Raw genomic sequence first — 20558 nt, 5'->3', positions numbered from 1 at the left:
TTGATGGATATTCAGGTTATTTCCACTTTTAGGTTATCCTATCTAGTAAAAGTAATATGTAAATTGACCATCACTCCAACACACAAGATGGCTGCCCCCATGTGGACACAAGATGACCGCCACAAGATGGCCAGCAGGGGAGGGCAGTTCGGGGGGACCAGGCCTGCAAGGGAGGGCAGTTGTGGGGGGGACCAGGCCTGCAGGGGAGGGCAGTTGGGGGCAGCCAGAACGGCAGGGGAGGGCAGTTAGGGGTTACCGGGCTGGCAAGGGAGGGCATTTGGGGGCGACCAGACCTGCAGGGGAGGGAAGTTAGGGGCGACCAGGCTGGCAGGGGAGGGCAGTTAGGGGTGACCAGGCTGGCAGGGGAGGGCAGTTAGGGACAATCAGGCCAGCAGGGGAGCAGTTAGGCATCAATCAGGCTGGCAGGCAGAAGCGGTTAGGGGCAATCAGGCAGGCAGGCAGGCAAGTGGTTGGGAGCCAGCAGTCCTGGATTGTGAGAGGGATGTCCAACTGCCCTTTTAGGCCCGATCCCACCGGTGGGATCGGGCCTAAAAGGGCAGTTGGACATTTCTCAAGGGGTCCCAGATTGGAGAGGGTGCAGGCTGGGCTGAGGGACACAACCCCATGCACGAATTTTGTGCACCGGGCCTCTAGTTATAAATAATACTGCTTTGAACATTCATTTGCCTGCCTTAGTGTATAGGGTTGGGTTTTAGCCTAAAAAGTTCAACAAAACATGAAATGGCAAGGGAAGTGAGGGTTTGCACAGGGAAGTGATATAATGATTGATAGCCTTAAGTTGGATAAGGAGGGAAGGACAGGGCATTGAGGAAGTGGGAAGCCATGAAGGGTAGAGTCATGGATGGATTGATGTTAAAACTGTCAGAATTGGAGAGTAAGAGGAGGGAGTTGGAGAGAAGCAGTGTGAGGGTATGAAGTTGTCTGCGTCACACGTTCTTTGGTGCCTGGCTTGTTATTTGATGTAGTAGTTGGGGTAGGTCTCTACTGTGACTTCGATTTGGGGTCGAGAAACTGTGACAACATGAGATCTGGGCCTGGAAAAATCTCCAGCTCTGAGGGGACAGCAGATCCCAAACAGCCTTCCTACTGACAACAGAAACTCTGTGGTTCCCAAACACTGACCAGCAGTACATTGCTTAGAGAATAAACTATTCATGGCACATGGGGCAAGTGAGTTTTTTTGAGGTGACCTATTTTCATTCTGGTTTTAAAGGATTGAAAGGAAAAGGGTTCCGCCCTAGTCGGTTTGGCTCAGTGGATAGAGCATCAGCCTGCGGACCAAAGGGTCCCGGTTTGATTCCGGTCAAGGGCACGTACCTCAGACCTCCTGGCCCAGGCCCTGGTCGTGGGGCATGCAGGAGGCAGCCAATGATATGTTTCTCTTGCATTGATATTTCTCTCTCTCTTTCCCTCTCTCTTCTACTTTCTCTAAAAATCAAGGGAAAAATATTCTCAGGTGAGGATTTAAAAAAGGAGAAGGGTTCCTCATTCCCATTTCCCCTTTTCGCTGGTGCACATAAACTGAGAGCCCCGGACAAGGTGAAGACACATGTGGGTGTGCTTTTCACTGGAAAACTTGAGGGAAGAACAGAAGGTGTTGGTCATCTCCCACCTGTCTTGTGGTGAGCAGAGTGACTGGAGGGGACCGGCCATCACACAAGGGATGTGGTTGAGAATCACTCCTCCAGGCCTGTGTTCAGCATGCTCCTTGCCAGCAGGAGCAGGGGACACACTAGGGACATGCCATTCACTGTTCCCCACTGAACATCCTGCTTTCCTAACAAACTATTTTAAGGGCAAAAATAAGGCATAATTGGATCAATTTGGTCAGCATTTATTCATCATCTTCTACATCTAAGACTCTAGACTGTGCGGACCGAACCACTGCCTTAGGGAATTTATTGTATGTGTGGGGAGGTACACCGTAGTTCAGAGAAGTGCTATTGGAGCACAGGAGGGAGGAAGAGTTCAAAAGGAAATGCTATTGAAGATTGCTGCGGTGATAGTGTGGGGTGGCCTGAAAGCAGGGGAAGTTGGAGGCATAGAAACAAGTTAGGAGGCTGTGCTGGTTGACTAGATGAAAGGTACAGTAAACCCTCAATTTTGCAGACCTTGATTTAATGGACTTCGGATTTAACAGACAAAATTTCCGGTCCGTGTGTCATATGTGAGAATTAAATTAAAACTCTATTAATTTTTAAACGCTTTTAACCAAGATTTGCTTATAATTAAATTAACAGGTTATTTTTTTGTTATTTTTAACACATTTTAGCAAATAGTCCATATGTTTGAAAAAACACTGTAGTAATTTTGCTGACATAAATAAATATACATATCTACAACAATATCTACATATTTAAATCCAAGAGTCACTCCTCCTACAGAATGATTAGCACGTGATCACACTGCACCGTGCTGGTAATTGGTTCTATTGTCCCATGGCAAGACTTTTATAGCAGTTTTAACTGTGCCAGCCAATGTTCCCGCATGCACTAAGCCACGCCCCAGCTGTGTGCATTTGTTTACTCCGGTGACTGGTGAATACACATATTTACTAGACCTATTCAGTATAAATTTAAAATTACAGTAATACAAATAGAAAACTTTTCTGTGAAATTAAACTTCCATACATATGTAATTTTAACTACATAAACATGTCTAAGTAAAAACAGGTAAACTAACTAATTTGTCTGTTATATAATAAAGTGGGTTTGCCCACTTTATTATATAACAGACGGTGGCTTTAACAGATACTCCCTTGCCCGAATTAGTCCATTATATCAAGGTTTTACTGTAATGAGGGAGTGAACTCAACTGCAAAAGAGAGGTAGACTCAGGAGTCACATTGTTTCAGAGAAAGATCAGGCCACATTTTAGATCCTGGAAGCCCATGACTTTTCCCAATGGCCTGTGTCAAGCTTTACAATTTTCCCCTTGCTGTTACAAGTGTGTGACTAGTTATTGTTAGGAATTGCTTTCTCTACCTGGGCTGGCCCCAGCTGCTGCTTTGTTTCCTGTGCGCCCACTGAGCACATCTCTAGTGTGGGTGGAGGGAAGGAGAGGGCCACTGGGAATACCTTCCCAAGAAATGTAATCACATTTGTTTCTCAAATGCTTGTCCCTAAAATTTAAATCTTCTTTATAGTTGATTTTGAGATCATTTTCCCCTCTTATCCATCTACTAGAGGCCCAGTGCACAGATTCATGCACCGGTGGGGTCCCTCGGCCTGACCTGCAGGGATCGAGCTGAAATCAGCTCTCCAACATCCCCCAAGGGGTTCCAGATTGGAAGAGGGCGCAGGCCAGGCAGAGGGACCCCACCGGTGCACAATCGGGGCAGGGGAGGGATCGCGGGAAGGTTCCAGGGCATCTCACCCAGTCCCGATTGGCCAGACCCCAGCAGCAAGCTAACCTACCAGTTGGAGCGTCTGCCCCCTGGTGGTCAGTGTGCATCCTAGTGACTGGTTGAACAGTCGAATGGTCGGACACTTAGCATATTAGATTTTTATTATATAGGATTTGTCCTTCTAACATCCATCCAATAAGCAAATACTCTCTGAACACTGCCAGACACTGTCTTAGGTATATAGTGAAAAACAGTACACACAAGCTCCCTGTCTTCTTGGGCCTTACAGTATGATGGGGAGGCCGACAGAAACCATACAAATAAAAATATAATTGCATCCTGTGTCAAGTGCTTTAAGGAAGAATACAGTGAGCTGTGAGAAAAGGGGTCAGCAGTGGGCGGTACCTGCAGTCTTCTCCTTATGTCCTCAAGCAGCTGGTTAGGCAGGTTTGTAAATAGGAAAATATTTATTGAATAGCTGTTATGTCCTTGTTGCAGAGCTAGGGCATGCAAGGGTTATAAAAGAAGCAGTTAGACAAAGATTTTGCTCTTACGTAACTTACACTTTGTAGTTTACATACAAAAACAACTTGAAAACAGTATTAAAACCTCAGGAGGCGTGAAGTTATTTGCTAAAACTTCAAGAAAAGGAGACCTATGGAGGTGAGAGTATACTGAGAAGGCTTCCTATATAAAGGAAGTGGTGCTTGAGCCGAGGTTTAAAGGAAAGGGAGGATTTGTACTGGTGGCTAAGAGAGTAGAATCACTTGCATAATTCAAGGAGAGGAAATCCTGAGCATAAGTGGAAAGATAAGAAGAAGCCCATTGGATGAGGAGTGTGAAGATCAATAAAGAAAAGTTCAATTTACCTCTTTGGCTGATTTTTAAGTTTGCTTTTAGGTAAAGTGATCTATAATATATCATTCAAATCAAAATGCTTTTTAAAAGTAAAAGTGGCCTTGCCCTGGGAAAATTGAGATATGTGGTCACCCTGCTTTAATGTGGTCAGAGTACAGGGGCTTGTCCCAAAAAAGTAGGACAGAAAAGTGGAGTATGTAGATACAGTTCCTGTGACCCCACATCCATGTTTTCCATGCGGATTTGTCCACAGTTTACTTATGTGGTTTAATTTGCTGGCACTCCTTGGTCACTTTTTTAACTTCCCATCCATTCCTGAGATTGGTCTCCACTGTCTGAAAGGGAAGCAATCAGGAGAGCTTGAAGACAGTACCTGTACAGAAAAACACCATCCTCTGTGTGTGTCAGGGGAGACTCAACTCAAAAGGGAATCAACCTAATGATTATTAGGACACTAGAGGCCCTGTGCACAAAATTGTGCACTCGGGCGGGGGGTCCCTCAGCCCAGCCTGTGCCCCCTCGCAGTCCGGGAGCCCTCAGGGGATGTCCAACAGACAGTAGTCAGACATCCTTAGCGCTGCCACGGAGGCAGGAGAGGCTCCCGCCACCGCCGCTGCGCTTGCCAGCTGTAAGCCCGGCTTCTGGCTGAGCAGCACTCCCCCTGTGGGGAGCGCACTGACCAGCAAGGGGCAGCTTCTGTGTTGAGCATCTGCCCCCTGATGGTCAGTGCACATCATAGGAACTGATTGTTCCACCGTTTGGTTGATTTGCATATTAGCCTTTTATTATATAGTATTGGGATTGGTGCAAATTGAGGAATTCTGAATATTTATGAATATGCAAAGAGGCTTGTTTTCTGTTGAAACTGTTGAAAGATAAGCAAGGCCTTTACTGTTGGACTACTAGAGAAGGAGCCCCTAAATAGTGCTAAATGTTGTTAGCCCATTTGGGAGAGTGGCAGCCCAGGTGCTCATCCATTCTTTTTTTTCTAAGCTTCTCTGTTTTATCAGGGGACTAGAGGTCCCAGATGTCATTAGTTTGAGAGAGGATGCAGGCATAAAATCTTAGTAACCATTTTCTAGTCACCCCTTGCATGTAGCTGGTACCATAGCCTCAACTTATATTCTCTGAGTTTGCCATGTCTGTGTCTGGCTAATTTTATAAAGATTTATCAAATTCTATGGCCAACTCCTATTACATAGTTTCTAAAATAAGAGAGGATTTATTTCTGTCTTCAAAGGATGATATAATTGCTACTCTTATAAAATATTCAACAAGTAGATAGCTGTAATGCCTACTCTGAGATTCCCCAAGAGGAGTGAAAGCAGAGCGTTGCACTAAGTTACCAGCTCAGTGGTGGGTTCCTCTCTGAGTGTGGTAGGAAGGTTTGGCTGTGGGAGTCTGGTGGGAAGTGCCTCTCCAGGATGTTGAAGTTGGCCTCCTGAGCAGCAGGGCCTGTTTGTAGCTTTGGAAGCAAGTGGGGAGGCCCTCCCCCTGCTTCCTGTAGCCACATTCTGCCCATTCATTCCTCCTGCATTACAGGTCCCTTTTGTCTTGCTTGCTCTGCTTTCACCTTTGGTTTATAGATTATGAGATTTTATTCTGAGCCACTGGGCCCTACTAGGACACCTAGCACACAAAGCCACTCCATCAACTCAGGGAAGCAGCCAAAATGCGGAGACAAAGAGGCAGGTCACAAATGAAGGAAATGGAGGAAAGTAAATGACTGGATATAGAGTTCAAAACCACGGTTATAAGGTTTTTCAAGAATTTCCTAGAAAAGGCCGATAAATTTAACGAGACCCTCAAGGATATGAAAAAGGATCACCTAGAAATTAAGCATACATTGACTGAAATAAAAACTATTATACAGAGACCTAAAAGCAGACTAGAGGATTGCAAGAACCAAGTCAAAGATTTGAAATAAAAAGAAGCAAAAAACACTCAACCGGAAAAGAAAAAAGAATACAAAAAGTTGAAGATAGTGTAAGAAGCCCCTGGGACAACTTCAAGCGTACCAACATCAGAATTATGGGGGTGCCAGAAGAAGAGAGAGAGCAAGATACTGAAAACCTATTTGAAGAAATAGTGACCGAAAACTTCCCCCACCTGGTGAAAAAAATAGACTTACAAGTCCAGGAAGCGCATAGAACCCCAAACAAAAGGAATCCAAAGAGGACCACACCAAGACACATCATAATTAAAATGCCAAGAGCAAAAGACAGAGAATATTAAAAGCAGCAAGAGAAAAACAGTAGTTACCTACAAGGGAGCACCCGTACGATTGTCAGCTGATTTCTCAACAGAATCTATGCAGGCCAGATGGGAATGGCAAGAAATTATCCAAGTGATGAATAGCAAGAAACTACAACCAATATTACTCTACCCAGCAAAGCTATCATTCAGAATTGAAGGTCAGATAAAGAGCTTCACAGATAAGAAAAAGCTAAACGAGTTCATCACCACCAAACCAGTATTATATGAAATGCTGAAAGGTATTCTTTAAGAAGAGGAAGAATAAGAAAAAGGTAAAGATAAAAATTATGAACAACAAATATGTATCTATCAACAAGTGAATCTAAAAACCAAGGGAATAAAAAATCTGATGAACAGTATTAACTGGTGAATATAATAGAATCAGGGGCATAGAAAGGGAGTGGACTGACGATTCTTGGGGGAAAAGGGGAGTGAGGGGGTGCGGGAAGAGCCTGGACAAAAAGCGTACACCTATGGATGAGGACAGTGGGGAGGAGGTAAGGGCAGAGGGTGGGGTAGGAACCTGGTGGAGGGGAGCTATGGGGGGAAAAAAGAGAACAATTGTAATAATCTGAACAATAAAGATTTATTAAATTTTTAAAAAAAGCTTCGCAAATTTATTATTATACTAGTAACCAAGTGCACAGATTCATGCACATTGAAAGGAAATTAATTAGATGGTTGCTGGTGGGGCGGGACTGGGCGAGAGAAGCTGGACATGCCCTGGAGCCAACCTCCCACAGTCTCTCCCCGGCCAATGGCACCTGGAGTGGCACCGTGGCTCGAAGGGCATCTGTGGAGTGAGCAGGGTCCCTCTGGCAGGTGGAGTCCCTTAGCCTGGCCTGTGGGGATCGGGCCAAAACTGGCTTTCCGACATCCCCTGAGGGGTCCCGGAGTGCGAGAGGGCACTCTGCAAAGTTGCTGTTGTACAGGGTGTGGAACGCAAATGCAAGTGTACAGTAATCCAGATTTGGGGCCGACAGTGCCCCAACAACAACGTAACCCACGGCCGAAGGTAGAATCGCAGCCCCGTGAGGAATCGGGCTCCCTCCTCTCTTGTTCCCGCAGCTGCCAGGTCCCTGCATCAGCAGCTCCTGCATTGAGTGTCTGCCCCCTGGTGGTCAGGTCAGTGCTCATCATAGCTACCGGTCGGATGGACACTTAGCATGTTAGCCTTTTATATATAGAGATGTGAAGAGTAAATGCAAGTAAGGAGTTAGAAATTTGCGTATTCAGCTTGTGTGTTGGAGGCAGGTTTTCTGGTCAGAGGATAGCAGTGAGGTGCCTCTGAGAGGCCACTGGGCTGTAGCTGCTGGGGAGATATTTTCACTGAGATATGACTATCCTTTTAGTCTCCACAAAGAAGTGAATCCAGCAGCGATGAGCCCTGAAGAGTCCATGGCACCTGTATCCTATGTGGTAGTCTGGTGGATGGCTCCCAGCCCCTGACCATAAGCAGAACTCTTAGTTTCTGGAAGATAATTTCTGGAGTAATCACTGTAAAGGGCAAATTAGTTGGAAGCTCTTGTTCCAGTTATTGCTGTGTAACAAATCATCCCAAACTTAGCGATATGAAACAACAATTGTTATTGTTTTCTCTCATGGTTCTGGGGGTTGACTGGACTCAGATAAGGTAGTTCTATATCTCTCAGGGTGCTTATGCATTGGCCTTCAGATGGTGGTCAGGACTGGAGGCATCTCAAAGTCTTTGTCACGTGTCTGTTAATGCTGTCTGTTTACTAGATCTCAGCTGGGGCTGTCAGCCAGAACACCTACTTGTGGCTTCTCTATGTGGCCTGTGTTTCCTCACAGTGTGGTGGCTGGCTTCTGAGAGCTAGTATCTCAAGAGCTATGTAATCTTTTTTATGACCTAGCCTTGAAGTTGACACAGCAACATTCCCATCTCATTCTGTTCGTTGAAAGCAAGCCACTGGAATAGCCCCTGTTCAAGGGAGAGGAATTAAACTTTCCCTGTGGATGGAAGGAGTGTGAGAGAATTTATGGTCATGTTTTAAAACCATCACAGTTCTTTTGATGCCATTCTTCATTTGAATTGGATACTTTTTAAAAAAATATACTTTACTGATTTTTTTACAGAGAGGAAGGGAGAGGGATAGAGAGTTAGAAACATCGATGAGAGAGAACATTGATCAGCTGCCTCCTGCACACCTCCTCCAGGGGATGTGCCCGCAACCAAGGTACATGCCCTTGACTGGAATCGAACCTGGGACCTTTCAGTCCGCAGGCCGACACTCTATCCACTGAGCCAAATCGGTTAGGGCTGAATTGGATACTTTTTGAAAATTTTCTTTTTAAAGGAGGTTTCTTTCAGAAGGGACATATGGCACACAAAACAGTCCAATAGGCTGGTTCCATCTGCAGCTTCTTACTACCCAGGTGGAAAGGGAGACTGCACCCCAGGCCAATAGTTTGAAAAGCTTCAGATGGTGTTCAGATCCTTTACGTAGAATTAGTTCTCCTTCCTAACCAGTAATTGAAGTGATCTTGTCTTTCCCTACACATCAATCATAGGGTGTCTTTAGCTCCTTCCTGTATGCCAAGAATACAGAGAAACTGTAAGAAATAAGAGGTCAGAGTTTCTTGACTTTGGTAATTCTTTTTTTTACACCACACACACACACACACACACACACACACACACACACACACAGGCATATTGATTTCAGAGAGGGAGAGAGAGCTAGAAACATCAATGATGAGAAAGAATCATTGACTGGCTGCCTCCTGCACACCCCACACCAGGGATGGAGCCTGCAACCCCAGGCATGTGCTCTCACCAGGAGTTGAACCGTGACCTCCTAGTTCATAGGTTGGTGCTCAACTACTGAGCCATGCCGGGTGGGCTCTACTTTTGTAATTCTTTATCAGGTCATTATTCTCTTATACTTCCTGTTTCTTTATCAGTTTTTAGCCTTTCCATTTTTCCTTCTCCCCAGATACTTTCCTGAGACCCTTCATCTGCAGAGCTTGTCCAGACTAGATTTAGCCTCAACACACATTGGTGTTTTGCTCCTTGTTTCTTTACCTGCTTAATCATTGAGATCTCCTGACATTTTTTTTAATTTCTTTATTGATTAAGGTATCACATATTTGTCCTCATCCCCCCATTCCCAGCCCACACCCCTCCCCACACATGCCCCCACCCCCCTGTTGTCCTTAACTGCTGGTTAGGCTCATATGCTTGCACACAAGTCCTTTAGTTGAGAGATCTCCTGACATTTTAAGAGGAATAACCGTTTTTATTTTTCTGAAGTTTAGAGAGTCTGTTTTCCATAAAATTATAAAATTAATTCTGTAGAAAGAGACCATATGTCCAGCCAGTGTGGCTCAGTGGTTGAGCATCATCCTATGCACCAGGAGGTCATGGTTCGATTCCTGGTCAGGGCATATGTCCAGGTTCTGGGCTCTATCTCTGGTGTGGGGCATGCAGGAGGCAGCCGATCAGTGATTCTCTCTCATCATTGATGTTTCTATCTCTCTCTCCTCCCTTCCTTTCTGAAATCAATAAAAATATATTTAAAAAAAGAAAGAGACTCTATACAGACCATCTGTGCTCCAAGTCCATACTAAAGTGAGGTTTGATGGCTATGTACAGTGTTTTAGGACACCGACTGCTTTTAGCTAGCTTAGACCAGGTAGCTAGCATCATCCGAGGTCTTTGTTCTAAGTTCCTTGAGAGTTAGAACCACATTTCTTGTTGATTCTGTGCAACTCCTAGCATATAGCATTGTCTCAGAAAATATTTATTGATTATTTGATGTATTTTACATTCGTAAAACTGGATTTATGTAAGTGTAAAAAGAAAAAAAAAGGTGAAGCAAGGATTTCTTAAATTTCATAACTTTTTGATGCCTGTATTTGGTATAATGAAGATTGTTGAGTATTTTGAAGCATACTCATTTATTTCATCTCCGTAGAGCTTGCCAGAATCATCTACCTGCTGGGACTCCAATGCTGCTTCCTATTTGTCCCATAGAAGCATAGCCCAAAGGGTGCAAAGAACAGGGGCAAACACCTTGAACACCGCTGTGTTTTCTCCCCAGGAATGGTGGGTGGGGCATATAGTACCTGCATATCCAAGTAGCTCTCAGATGGAAAATAGACGGGTAAAGAGCATTTCCCCAGTAGCCTTGGTGGGGCTGGAGGTCAGAAAATGGCCAGTTGCCTAACAGCAGTTTTTTCTCAATCCTCATTCTGAATATTGGCTAAAGGTGACTGGTCAAGAGGTTATGATGTTTTCACATGATTGGCCACGGGCCACGAATAAGTGAAGTGACTCACTCTGTAAACAGTCATGCAGTGCTGTGATTCCAATTTGTGCCTCAGCAAACTTCAAATCAGTACACAGTATGGATTTTTGGAGATTGTTACCAAATAGTCAAAACTGTGAATGCATTCCGTGAATGTCCAGGGTCTTTTGGAATGCATGCTGAAAATACATGTCATTTTGGTCACATGGGTAATGATGATTGAGCATATTCTGTGTAACTGAAACCTGGATAAGTTACTTGACCTTTAGCATTTACATTTTCTTTATGTAAATATGGATGCCCTCCACAAGTCCTTGTGCTCTAACATCTGGACCACTGCCCCACCACACACCATAGGCTTCTACTTTGCTCTGCCCCACCTAATGGCTTTAGGACTGAATCTTTGGGAAGAGAAGAGGGAGGAAGAAAAACTTCATATTAGTTTTGATATTTCCTTTTCCTTATAGAAGATAAATATTGCCAAAAGTGAGTGAAGTAAACTAATGCTCTGATTTAAGAGTCTGGGCATAGTCATTCATTCATTCACAGATTATTCATTAAGTACTTTATGTGGAACTGTTCTGAAAGTTAGAGAGATAGCAGTTAGGTCAAGTTATATCTTCAAGGGACTGAAATTCTAGTAGAGTATAAGTGTAGCAAGTAACTCCTGTTGTGCAGTAAAAGTCACCTTTGCATTACTTACTGATCATTAGAGTAATGCCCCTCACTCCATTTCCTGTTAAAGAATATTAAAGTACAGTCACGTTTTTACTACATACCAGCTTTTTGAACACTTCTCAGAACTATAGGTTGACTGTAGATGAAGTCTTGAAGGAATCCTGAGATTCTCTTCAGAACAGAAGATTGTTGTGAAAATTCAGTTCTGCCCTGAGGGTTGTAGAAAGTGTAACTGAAATGTGAGCTAAGTGCAAGAGAGAGCAAGAGACAGACACACAGAGAGAGGAAACCAGCTTCAGAAAGGAAGAACTGGCAGTCAGCTTAGACTACAGGTTCACATGGGCATTAATATTTGGATGAGTGGATGGATGGATAAAATAAAAGAGAAAACCTTAGTACTAGGACGTTTTCTTTTTAAAATGAAAAATTGACCCAGCATTTCCTTTTTTGCCTGCTGAACTAGAGACATCAGGGACTGGCAGCCAGTCTTCCATTGACATCAGCAAGAGCAGATTTAAATCTCCACAGAACACTTCTTAACCTTGATAAATATGGCTGGTAATTGAATTAGAAAACATTCTGAGCTGTCAGCTAATTATGCTATTCAGACAATAGCTTTGTCCAAGTCTGTTTCATCTTTGAATCTCTTGAGTGACTTGCTCACTGGTATGTGAAGTATTTCCATTTCCATGATAGAGGCATATATTGTACGTCTCCCTAAATTCTGCTGTCTGTGCTTCCTCAGGGCAATATGTTGGCATTTCACATAATTACAGACAATGTTGTATGGGTTTTGATAGGTATTAGTTTTGTTCTAATTTGTGATTCAGTCTAATCTTTGTTTCCGCGTGTATGGAAACACATGTTATTCTAGTGCTCAACTACTCTTTTCAAAGGCAAATAACCAATTTCATTTTCCCTTTTCCAGCAATAGTACAGTATAGCAATTTAAAAGATCCTAGTCATGCTTAGCACATTAAAGCTATTCATGGTAAAGAAACTCATCTAGAACAGCAGCAATAGTTTTAGAAATGAGGAATTCAACCCAACTTGTTCTCTTTGTTTAAAAAAAAAATCACAGAATGTTCCCATCCCAGCTCAGAGGTATGTATATTGACTGTTCCTCACTTCATCTTCTTGAAGAAATTAGTGGCTTTAGATGTTAAAGATAAATAATGTTAATTCTAAAGTAGAATCTATCCATCTTGAAAATATTGGTTCTGGGCCAGGTACATCTCTAATAGGTTCTAACTTATTGCTTCTGGTTGTTTTTGCACTTGTATCATCAAAATGCAAAATTTGAAGAATTTTTTGAAACCTTTAACGACTCAATTTTGTCAAAGAAAAGGCAGCTATCTTTTTTGCTCTGTAATTCAAACATTTTCATTTTTAGATGTTATAAACACCAGTTTAAATGATCAGTTCATTGAAATCTTTTTTTAATCCTCATCTGAGGACATTTTCATAGACTTTTTTGAGAGAAGGAAAAAGAGACAGAGAGAGAAACATTGATGTAAGAGAGAAATATCGATCAGTTGCCTCCTGCACATACCCCAACCAGGACCCAGCATCGAACCTGCAACCTAGGTATGTGTCCTGACCTAGAATCAAACCTGAGGTCTTTCTATGTACAGAACGATGCTCCTTCCAACTGAGCCACACTGGCCAGGGTTTCATTGAATTTTTTAAATATGTTTTTTAATTGATTTGAGAGAGAGAGGAAAGGAGAGAGGGAAACATCAATGTGATGTGAGAGAGAAATATCAATCAGGTGCCTCCTGCATGCACCCCTGCCAGGGACCAGGGGATCAAGCCCACAACCTGAGCTTGTGCCCTAACTGGGAATCAAACCAGTGACCTTTCATTGCACAGGAAAATGCTTGACCAACCAACTGAGCCACACTGGCCAGGACTTCATTGAATTTTTAAATTTATTTTTCATCTATATCTTTCCAGTCACCTTTGTATATGAACTTGCCTTCAGCATGTGTCCACTTATTTTATTAAATAAAATTTGGCACACAGACCTCATAAAAGATGCAAAAATGTGGTCAGATGCCCTGTTAACATAACAGGATGGTCCAGGTTCTTGTTGTAAAATACTGCATGATGAATTCTTTCCTGTTGAATGACTATCTGAATGAAAATATCTTATTTCCTTTTTGTTCCTGGAAATAAATTGTTTGCTCATTAATTCTTGAGTTTGAGAAAATTCATCCAGTATATTGTCATCTGAAGATGCACAGGCAAATTTTGCTTGTTAGATCAATTTCACCATCATCATCAGATTCTTGAGTGCTGCTGTTTCTCTTTTCATTCATCTGCTGTTTTGTCTAATACTTGTAAAATGTCTTCTGTCAGTTTTCTTCTCATTGCCATAATGGACCACAATTTTTAAAATTCTGAATTCAATGAAAGCAAATATAATGTCTTCAGTTTTTCATACCTTATTTAATGATGATGCAATACTTTGGGCAATGCAATAAGAAAATTGAAGGATAATGCAATAGTGATTATTTATTTTACTTTTGCATCATTCTGTTTGGTAATTTCATCATTTTCCTTTTTCTTATTACTTGGGTCTTTTTTTAAAAAAAGCATAGTTGTAAATAATCCAAGGTACAGAAAAAAAAAAAATGAGACCACTAAGATCCTACAATATAGCTTAAATTTATAAAAGGGTACAATGGATCCATATGGTAATTACAAGATAAAATGTTTTATTCTGTCTTTTTAAAAATCAATATAATCTCTCTTTGTTCTTTGGAAGACTCTAAAAAGATGAACATTGTGAAATAATAACCCTCCCAAATAGTAAGGAATTGTTCCAAAAAGGAAGTCAAACACTAACATTGGGCCTAGTGGCCCTAATGTTATACCAGGGATTGAGTTGACTGGCAATATGTGCTGACTCTGTTAATGAAGCTTTTATCGTGGAGTGGAAATGGCGCTAAATTAGTGTTGGCTTTTCTTTACCACACTTAAGCTCGCAGGAGTTTGCTCTGGCTTACAGCCTTCCGTTCTGACCTTCCCCTTATCTGTGTAGCACGGGCAGAAAGAATACATTCACTTCTTTCTGGCTCACGTAGGTGCTTCCTCCTCCCGTTCGTTCTGTTTGCAGGAGCTCTGCTTTATCTCATGTCTCTTCTAAGCTTCTTTCTCTATCAGAGCCCTTGAACGGTTAGCTGTTGAAGTGAAGTGCATCTCTGTTGAGCACAGAGCACTGCCAGGGTCCCAGTGGGGAGCCTCTCTAAGAGGTGTGTATGCCAAGCACGATATCATTGTGTGCAGGCGTTGCAGGAGTCTGCCAGACCCAGGGGTAGGCTGCCAGTGCAAATGCCACATTGACATGACATTTACAAGTTTAGAGTCTGAGAAAGGACTGGCAATGGAACACTCTTCAGCTTCCTCATTTAGGGTGGCAGTAACTGGGTCAGCTTTGATGTTTTGACTCAGAAATCACAGTCAAGAAGTAATGCTTGATTCAGAATTTGAAACGATCACTGCCACATTTTCTACGAAGTTATGAATCCTGTTAGCCTGTTCCCAGGATACAGGATAAACCATAGTGGTTGAGTGCAGAATCTGGAATCAAAGCTGGATTTGAGTGAGGGCTCTGTCACTTCCTGTGTGAGCAAGTTACTTTATGTAAGCCTCAGGTCCCATCTATAAAATAAGGATAATAATATCTCTTTCCTCCTACGGGTTATTGGCTGGATTAAATAGTATCTTTAAAAGTGTAAGCACTTTTCCCAGTGTTTGTCCAATGCTAAGTGTTCAATAAATGTGAAGTATTTTTCAGAAACTCATAAGAAATTCAGGTTTTCATCTATTCCTGTATTTTAATAACAAATATGTACATTTTATAACTTGCCAGGGACATGTCATGACATGAGCTTGTGTATAAGACTCTCTCTTTGACTTAAGAAATGCTAGAGCTGCCCTAACTGGTTTGGCTCAGTGGATAGAGCATCGGCCTGTGGACTCAAGGGTCCCAGGTTCGATTCCAGTCAAGGGCATCCAGCTGAATCGATGTTTCTCTCTAATCGATGTTTCTAACTCTCTATCCCTCTCCTTTCCTCTCTGTAAAAAAATCAATAAAATATATTTTAAAAAAGGATTGCTAGAGCCCTGGCTGAGTAACTCAGTTGGGTAGAGCATCGTCCCAATAACACCAAAATTGCGGATTTGATCCCTGATCAGGGCACAAGAATCAATCAATGAATGCATAAATAGTGGAGTAACAAATCTCTCTCTCTCTCTCTCTCTCTCTCTCTCTCTCTCTCTCTCTCTCTCTTTTCCCTCTCTTACTCTTTCCCTCCCCCCTCCCTCTCCCCTTTCCTTTCTCTCACTAAAATCAATAAATAAAAATTAAAGAAAAAAAGAGAATTTCTGGAACAATGCACAGAAAGCCCAGACATACTTTTCTCTATCTCTCTAGGAGAATTTAGTGCTGGAGTTCAGGATCATTGAGCATCTCTACAGTTCTTAGCTGCAGAAACCATTGGGTATTAAGTATTTATTTCAGTAATAGCAGTCCTTTGATTGGCCTGGAACTTTTCTGTGGTATATTCTAATGCTAAGTGAAGACCTAGAGCTATTTTGAAGGATATACCATGACTTACCTGGGAGACTGTCTTTTTGGTATGGGTAACAAGGTAGTACTTGGTTTTGATTACTTTATCATGGTCTCGTAGCTAAGTAACAGACTTTTCCGTGTTGCTTATATAAAATATCCTTACTATAGCACTTAGTTTATTTCCTTGAATCATTTTCAATACCATTAGTAAATTCTCTCAAATGGTAAAATTCTCCTTTCCCCCACCCCCTTGTTTTTCAGATCTTCAAAGCTGCTGCGGGCATTTTATGTCCCCTTCCTGTCAGACCAGTATACAGTGTATGCAAACTACACAATCCTCAAACCCCGGAAAGCAAAGCAAACCAGGAAGAAAAGTGGAGGTTAGCAACACGTGTGCCTGTGGCCCCAGCGGACAGCCATCCTGTTCTGGTGGTTCCACTGGCAGGACTCCTTCCCAGTCATCTGTAACGTTGTAATAAAGGCCACCTGACACAAATCCTGGATTCTGGGTGCTTTGGGCTGGTCAGAGTCACCCACATTCACTTCTTGCCTGAGTGTCTGTTCTGCATGTAAGCCTTCGGCAGCTGGGCAGAGAAAGGCCCTAAGTCCAGGTAGATAGAGTTCCCCATCTCATTGTTTTTCTTCTGTTTAATTATTTACTAGACCGGAGAAGAGCAGAATCAACCCATGGGAAGAACTGAAAGTCTCTGAACTGGGTGGCTGTGTGAAGCTGTTCTCCACTCTCTGGCCTGGCACCTGAGAACTAGCTCGCCTCTCCTGGGCTGGACGGGCTTCTCCACCAAAGCTGTGTGGCAGCTTCTAGCAGACCTTCTTGTTCAAACCCCAGTGCTGAGAATGAGCACGGCCCAGTTGCCAACCCACATGTCCTTTCCCCTCCAGCAAGACCAAGTTTCTCTAAAGCGCTTCACAGGACGAGGCCTGTCCTGGAGGTACCTCAGGAAAAAGGCAACGATGTGAGGAACTGTGGCCGAACTTCATTATTTAGGATGCCACTTATTTTCATTTTATTTCCTTTACAACAAACTGTAACTATGTGGATTGTTTTTTAAGTTTTAGCATGCTGTTTCTTGAATTCAAGACTTCCCTGTGTAAAGTTATTAATAGACCAGTATACAGTGTATGCAGACTTACACAATCCTCAAACCCTGGAAAGCAACACAAATCGGGAAGAAAAGTGGAGGTTAGCAACACATGTGCAGGACATATTTGGAGAAAATTAATTCTATCAATTGGTAGAGTTGGATAATATCACATTTTTAAGTAATGTATTCTGTGGCCATTTCTGAGGAAATTAAGAATTTCCCTTTTTTAAACAACCCTAGTGAAAAAGACCAGTGTATATTTATAGCAACTGTTTTTAAGTGTGTACATTGCCAAGCACATCCTGCATGGGGCACTTCTCGTCAGATAGGCAATTATAATGACCTAATATTTTAATAAGTGTGTACTCTCTTTACCTTTACATACATTATTTCATAGTTTATAAAGCATTTTGCACTATCTCATTTGATCCTCAGTCACAATGTGAAGTAGACAAGTCAAGTGTTTTTATACCCATTTTAAAGATGAAGAAACTGAGATTACGGGGGGAGGTAAAGTGACTTGCCCAAGGTCACATAACCAGTTAAGTAATAGCACCAGGACTAGAACCTACGTTGCCCAGCTTCTCATCTAGTACTCTTCTGTATTTCCTCACTTGACTATGAAAACAGTACTTGAAAGAATGATGAGATTGTCCAGAGACCAGGTTGATAATCTGACTTTCTGTTTTAATGAAGAGTTTTATCTGTTTTTTCTTTGAATTCTCCGGAGCCTCCACTGTCTGTTGGTTAGACTCTCATCACAGCAGTGCTTTGTGGTCCCGCCTGGCTGGTGGCAGGAACACAGTGCTTGTGTTTGGAAGCCATGCTCCTTTGTAGCCAGGCAGGATCCAGTAGTAGTTCCATTTCTATAGTCAACCTGGGTCACAGTATAGGTGCCTTATTTCCCCAAGGGTAATTGTGTCTAGTGTCTGCAAACAGGTTGAATTTATTTTTCAGAGTTTCCATCTTTCATTTTTCAAAGAGAAGGGCTTTCAATAGTAACTGGTCCCAAGAGAGGAGAAAAGAAATGATAAGGGAAGGAATGGCTAGTGGCCATATGAAAGTCTCCCCTCTGAAGGAGGATTGGGATCCAGTTGAAGCACTGGAGAGGCAACAGGTCTGGACAATAGAGAATAACTGGAAAGTGAAGATAAACTGGGGTCCCACTTGCTGCTTTAAAGACTTCTGCCATTTAATTCTCAGTCCTTGATTACTTTTTCCAAATATTGGCCCATTTGGTCTGACTACAGGATAGAGAATTTTCACTGAAATATCTTGCCATACCTACTTTAATAGTGCACTGAGTTGCTAAAGCCCTTTACTTTTTGCAGAGGTAAATAGGAGAATTCCGAAAGGGAGGTCCATAATGAGTGGCTTTTTCTAATTGCAGTAGTACAGCGCTGATCTATTTTATCATCTTGCATGTGGAAAATAAAAAGCCTTTTGAGCAGGAACTTACTATAATATAGCACAAACAAAGGTCATGATTGATTCAGGGATTCCTGGGGAATATCAGTTCCTATTCCTTTTAAAACCTGATTTTGGTTTTCTCTGTTCTACGTATATCTTTAATGAGAGCACAATAAACTGCAGGACACTGTGCCAAATGCCATAGGTCAGGGTAGAAGAAAATGAATGTTTTTTGTTATGAAGGAATTGTTCACGTGGTATTTACATAAACACAGTTATAAATCTCCATCTCAGCAATACAGGGAGCTTAGCTTGCCGGGGAAAAGTTCCAGACACCTGGTCAGAGTGACATTTCTCCTCTAGAGAATCAGTTCAGCATGAGCTGTCCCCTCTGCCCATTATAAGGATGACGTGTCTGAGGTGCTTATTTCTCCATAGACTGTGGAATATCAAGGAATGAAAGACTATAGATTGTTTGTAATAACCTTTGATTATGGAGCTGAGTGCAGGAGTGGGTGTACTTGGCAATACCAGGACTCGGATCTCTGATTTCTGAAGCAGCTAGATCTGAACGCCGGAGCTTATGACACTGAGCCCCAAACTGTGTTAATAGGCATCTATTGTCAAAGTTTACCTGTCACTGGGTAGTTGCCATCTGATAAGAAAGAAGACTGGTAATTATTTTCTTTATTTTTTATTGATTTGAGAGAGAGACATTGATTTTTTTTTTTGTTCCACTAATTCATGCATTCATTGTATGTGCACTGACCAAGGATTGAACCTCCAACCTTGGCATGTTGGGATGACGCTCTAACCAACTGAACTGCCCAGCCAGAGGAAGACTGGCCATTTTAATCTCTTGGGATAATCACAGAAAATTGAAGCCCATACTCTTTATTATTGAACTCAAGTTTAGAAACAGATTGTTTTAAATCAAGGTGGCTCTTGATCCCAACTATTTATTTGGGTCGTTTTGTTTGTTTGTTTGTTTGTTTAGTTTGGAGTTCTGGGAAAGAACCTTGAAAACTTCATGTGGTTCTGCAACATTAGATCTGGAGTGACCATTTGGGCAAAGCACCAATGGCAGGCCTTGATCGTGTTTTGCTTTTCCTGGGGTTTACTGAAATAAGAACTCACTGTGATTGTGCTGCCTTCTGGCCAGTGCCAGGCAGCTCTGCTTTTAATTTGGTTAATTTTATTTTCTCTTGAGAGGGAAAAGAGGCACAATTTCATCTTTGCCTGCACAGGCATATTAAAGCTCATGTGTTAATTCATTCTTACGCTCCTACATTAAATTACATGCCTTGGTAAGTCGGTAAATGGACATGTGTTCAGCTTTAATTTTTTTTGCAAGAGAAAGATCAGACTTTCGTATGGCATTGTATTTCAGAGGCTCTCTGGTGTTTCAATAAATCTACGTGAATGTTGCCTTCAATTTTTCCAATGCATATGACCAGGTGGTTCATGCTGCAGATGCTATCAGGAAGCAGTCCAGTGCTGAAGCAAGAGATTGTCTGAGTGATTTGTCTTCCTGATCCTTGTGCTTTATTTCACATGTCAGTGTTTACATTGCATACTTATATTTTCTGTGAAAGAAAAAAAAGTTAAATAAATCTTGGCAGTTTGATTTTCCTTTTCTTAAAGTGGTATTTTCTCTTTTGCCTTTAGCTTTTAAATCTTGGTGGAGATTGGAAACCGAAGGAGCTCAGCTCCTTCCATCTACCTCACTCCCACTCTTCAGTGGATAGACCTGCCTTCTATCATCAAAATAGCTCAAAATGCTTATTCTGAAAACTCTAGGAAGAATTCGTTGGGAAATCCAGTGAGGGTTGGTTTTATTTTATTTGTGGAAAAACCATGCACAGTAGGAATTACTCAGTGTATTAGTGTTATAACTCAAAGAGAGTTTCAGGGTTTCATATTATGTTTTGGGGTTAAGAATTTCCATCAATTCTTAAAATTGAAACCAGTTTGGCTCAGTGGATAGAGCGTCGGTTTGTGGACTGAAGGGTCCCAGGTTCGATTCCAGTCAAGGG

General features: G+C 42.2%; 1 protein-coding gene across 2 annotated transcripts in view; it reads left to right on the top strand.

Annotated features, from left to right (window-relative positions):
• Positions 1-20149, top strand: part of ALG9 (ALG9 alpha-1,2-mannosyltransferase) — a 102236-nt gene extending 82087 nt beyond the window's left edge. For both annotated transcript variants that reach the window (XM_054724882.1, XM_054724883.1), the window contains 2 exons: positions 16271-16389; positions 16673-20149. In XM_054724882.1, coding sequence (XP_054580857.1) covers positions 16271-16389; positions 16673-16710 — 157 coding nt within the window. In that variant the 3' untranslated portion in view covers positions 16711-20149. The remainder of the gene's footprint in view (positions 1-16270; positions 16390-16672) is intronic.
• Positions 20150-20558: the final 409 nt, after the last annotated feature.

Source organism: Eptesicus fuscus, chromosome 13, assembly GCF_027574615.1.
Source record: "Eptesicus fuscus isolate TK198812 chromosome 13, DD_ASM_mEF_20220401, whole genome shotgun sequence".
Lineage (NCBI taxonomy): Eukaryota > Metazoa > Chordata > Mammalia > Chiroptera > Vespertilionidae > Eptesicus > Eptesicus fuscus.
Note: the sequence above shows the minus strand (reverse complement) of the source record. Positions and strands in the feature narration are given on the sequence as shown.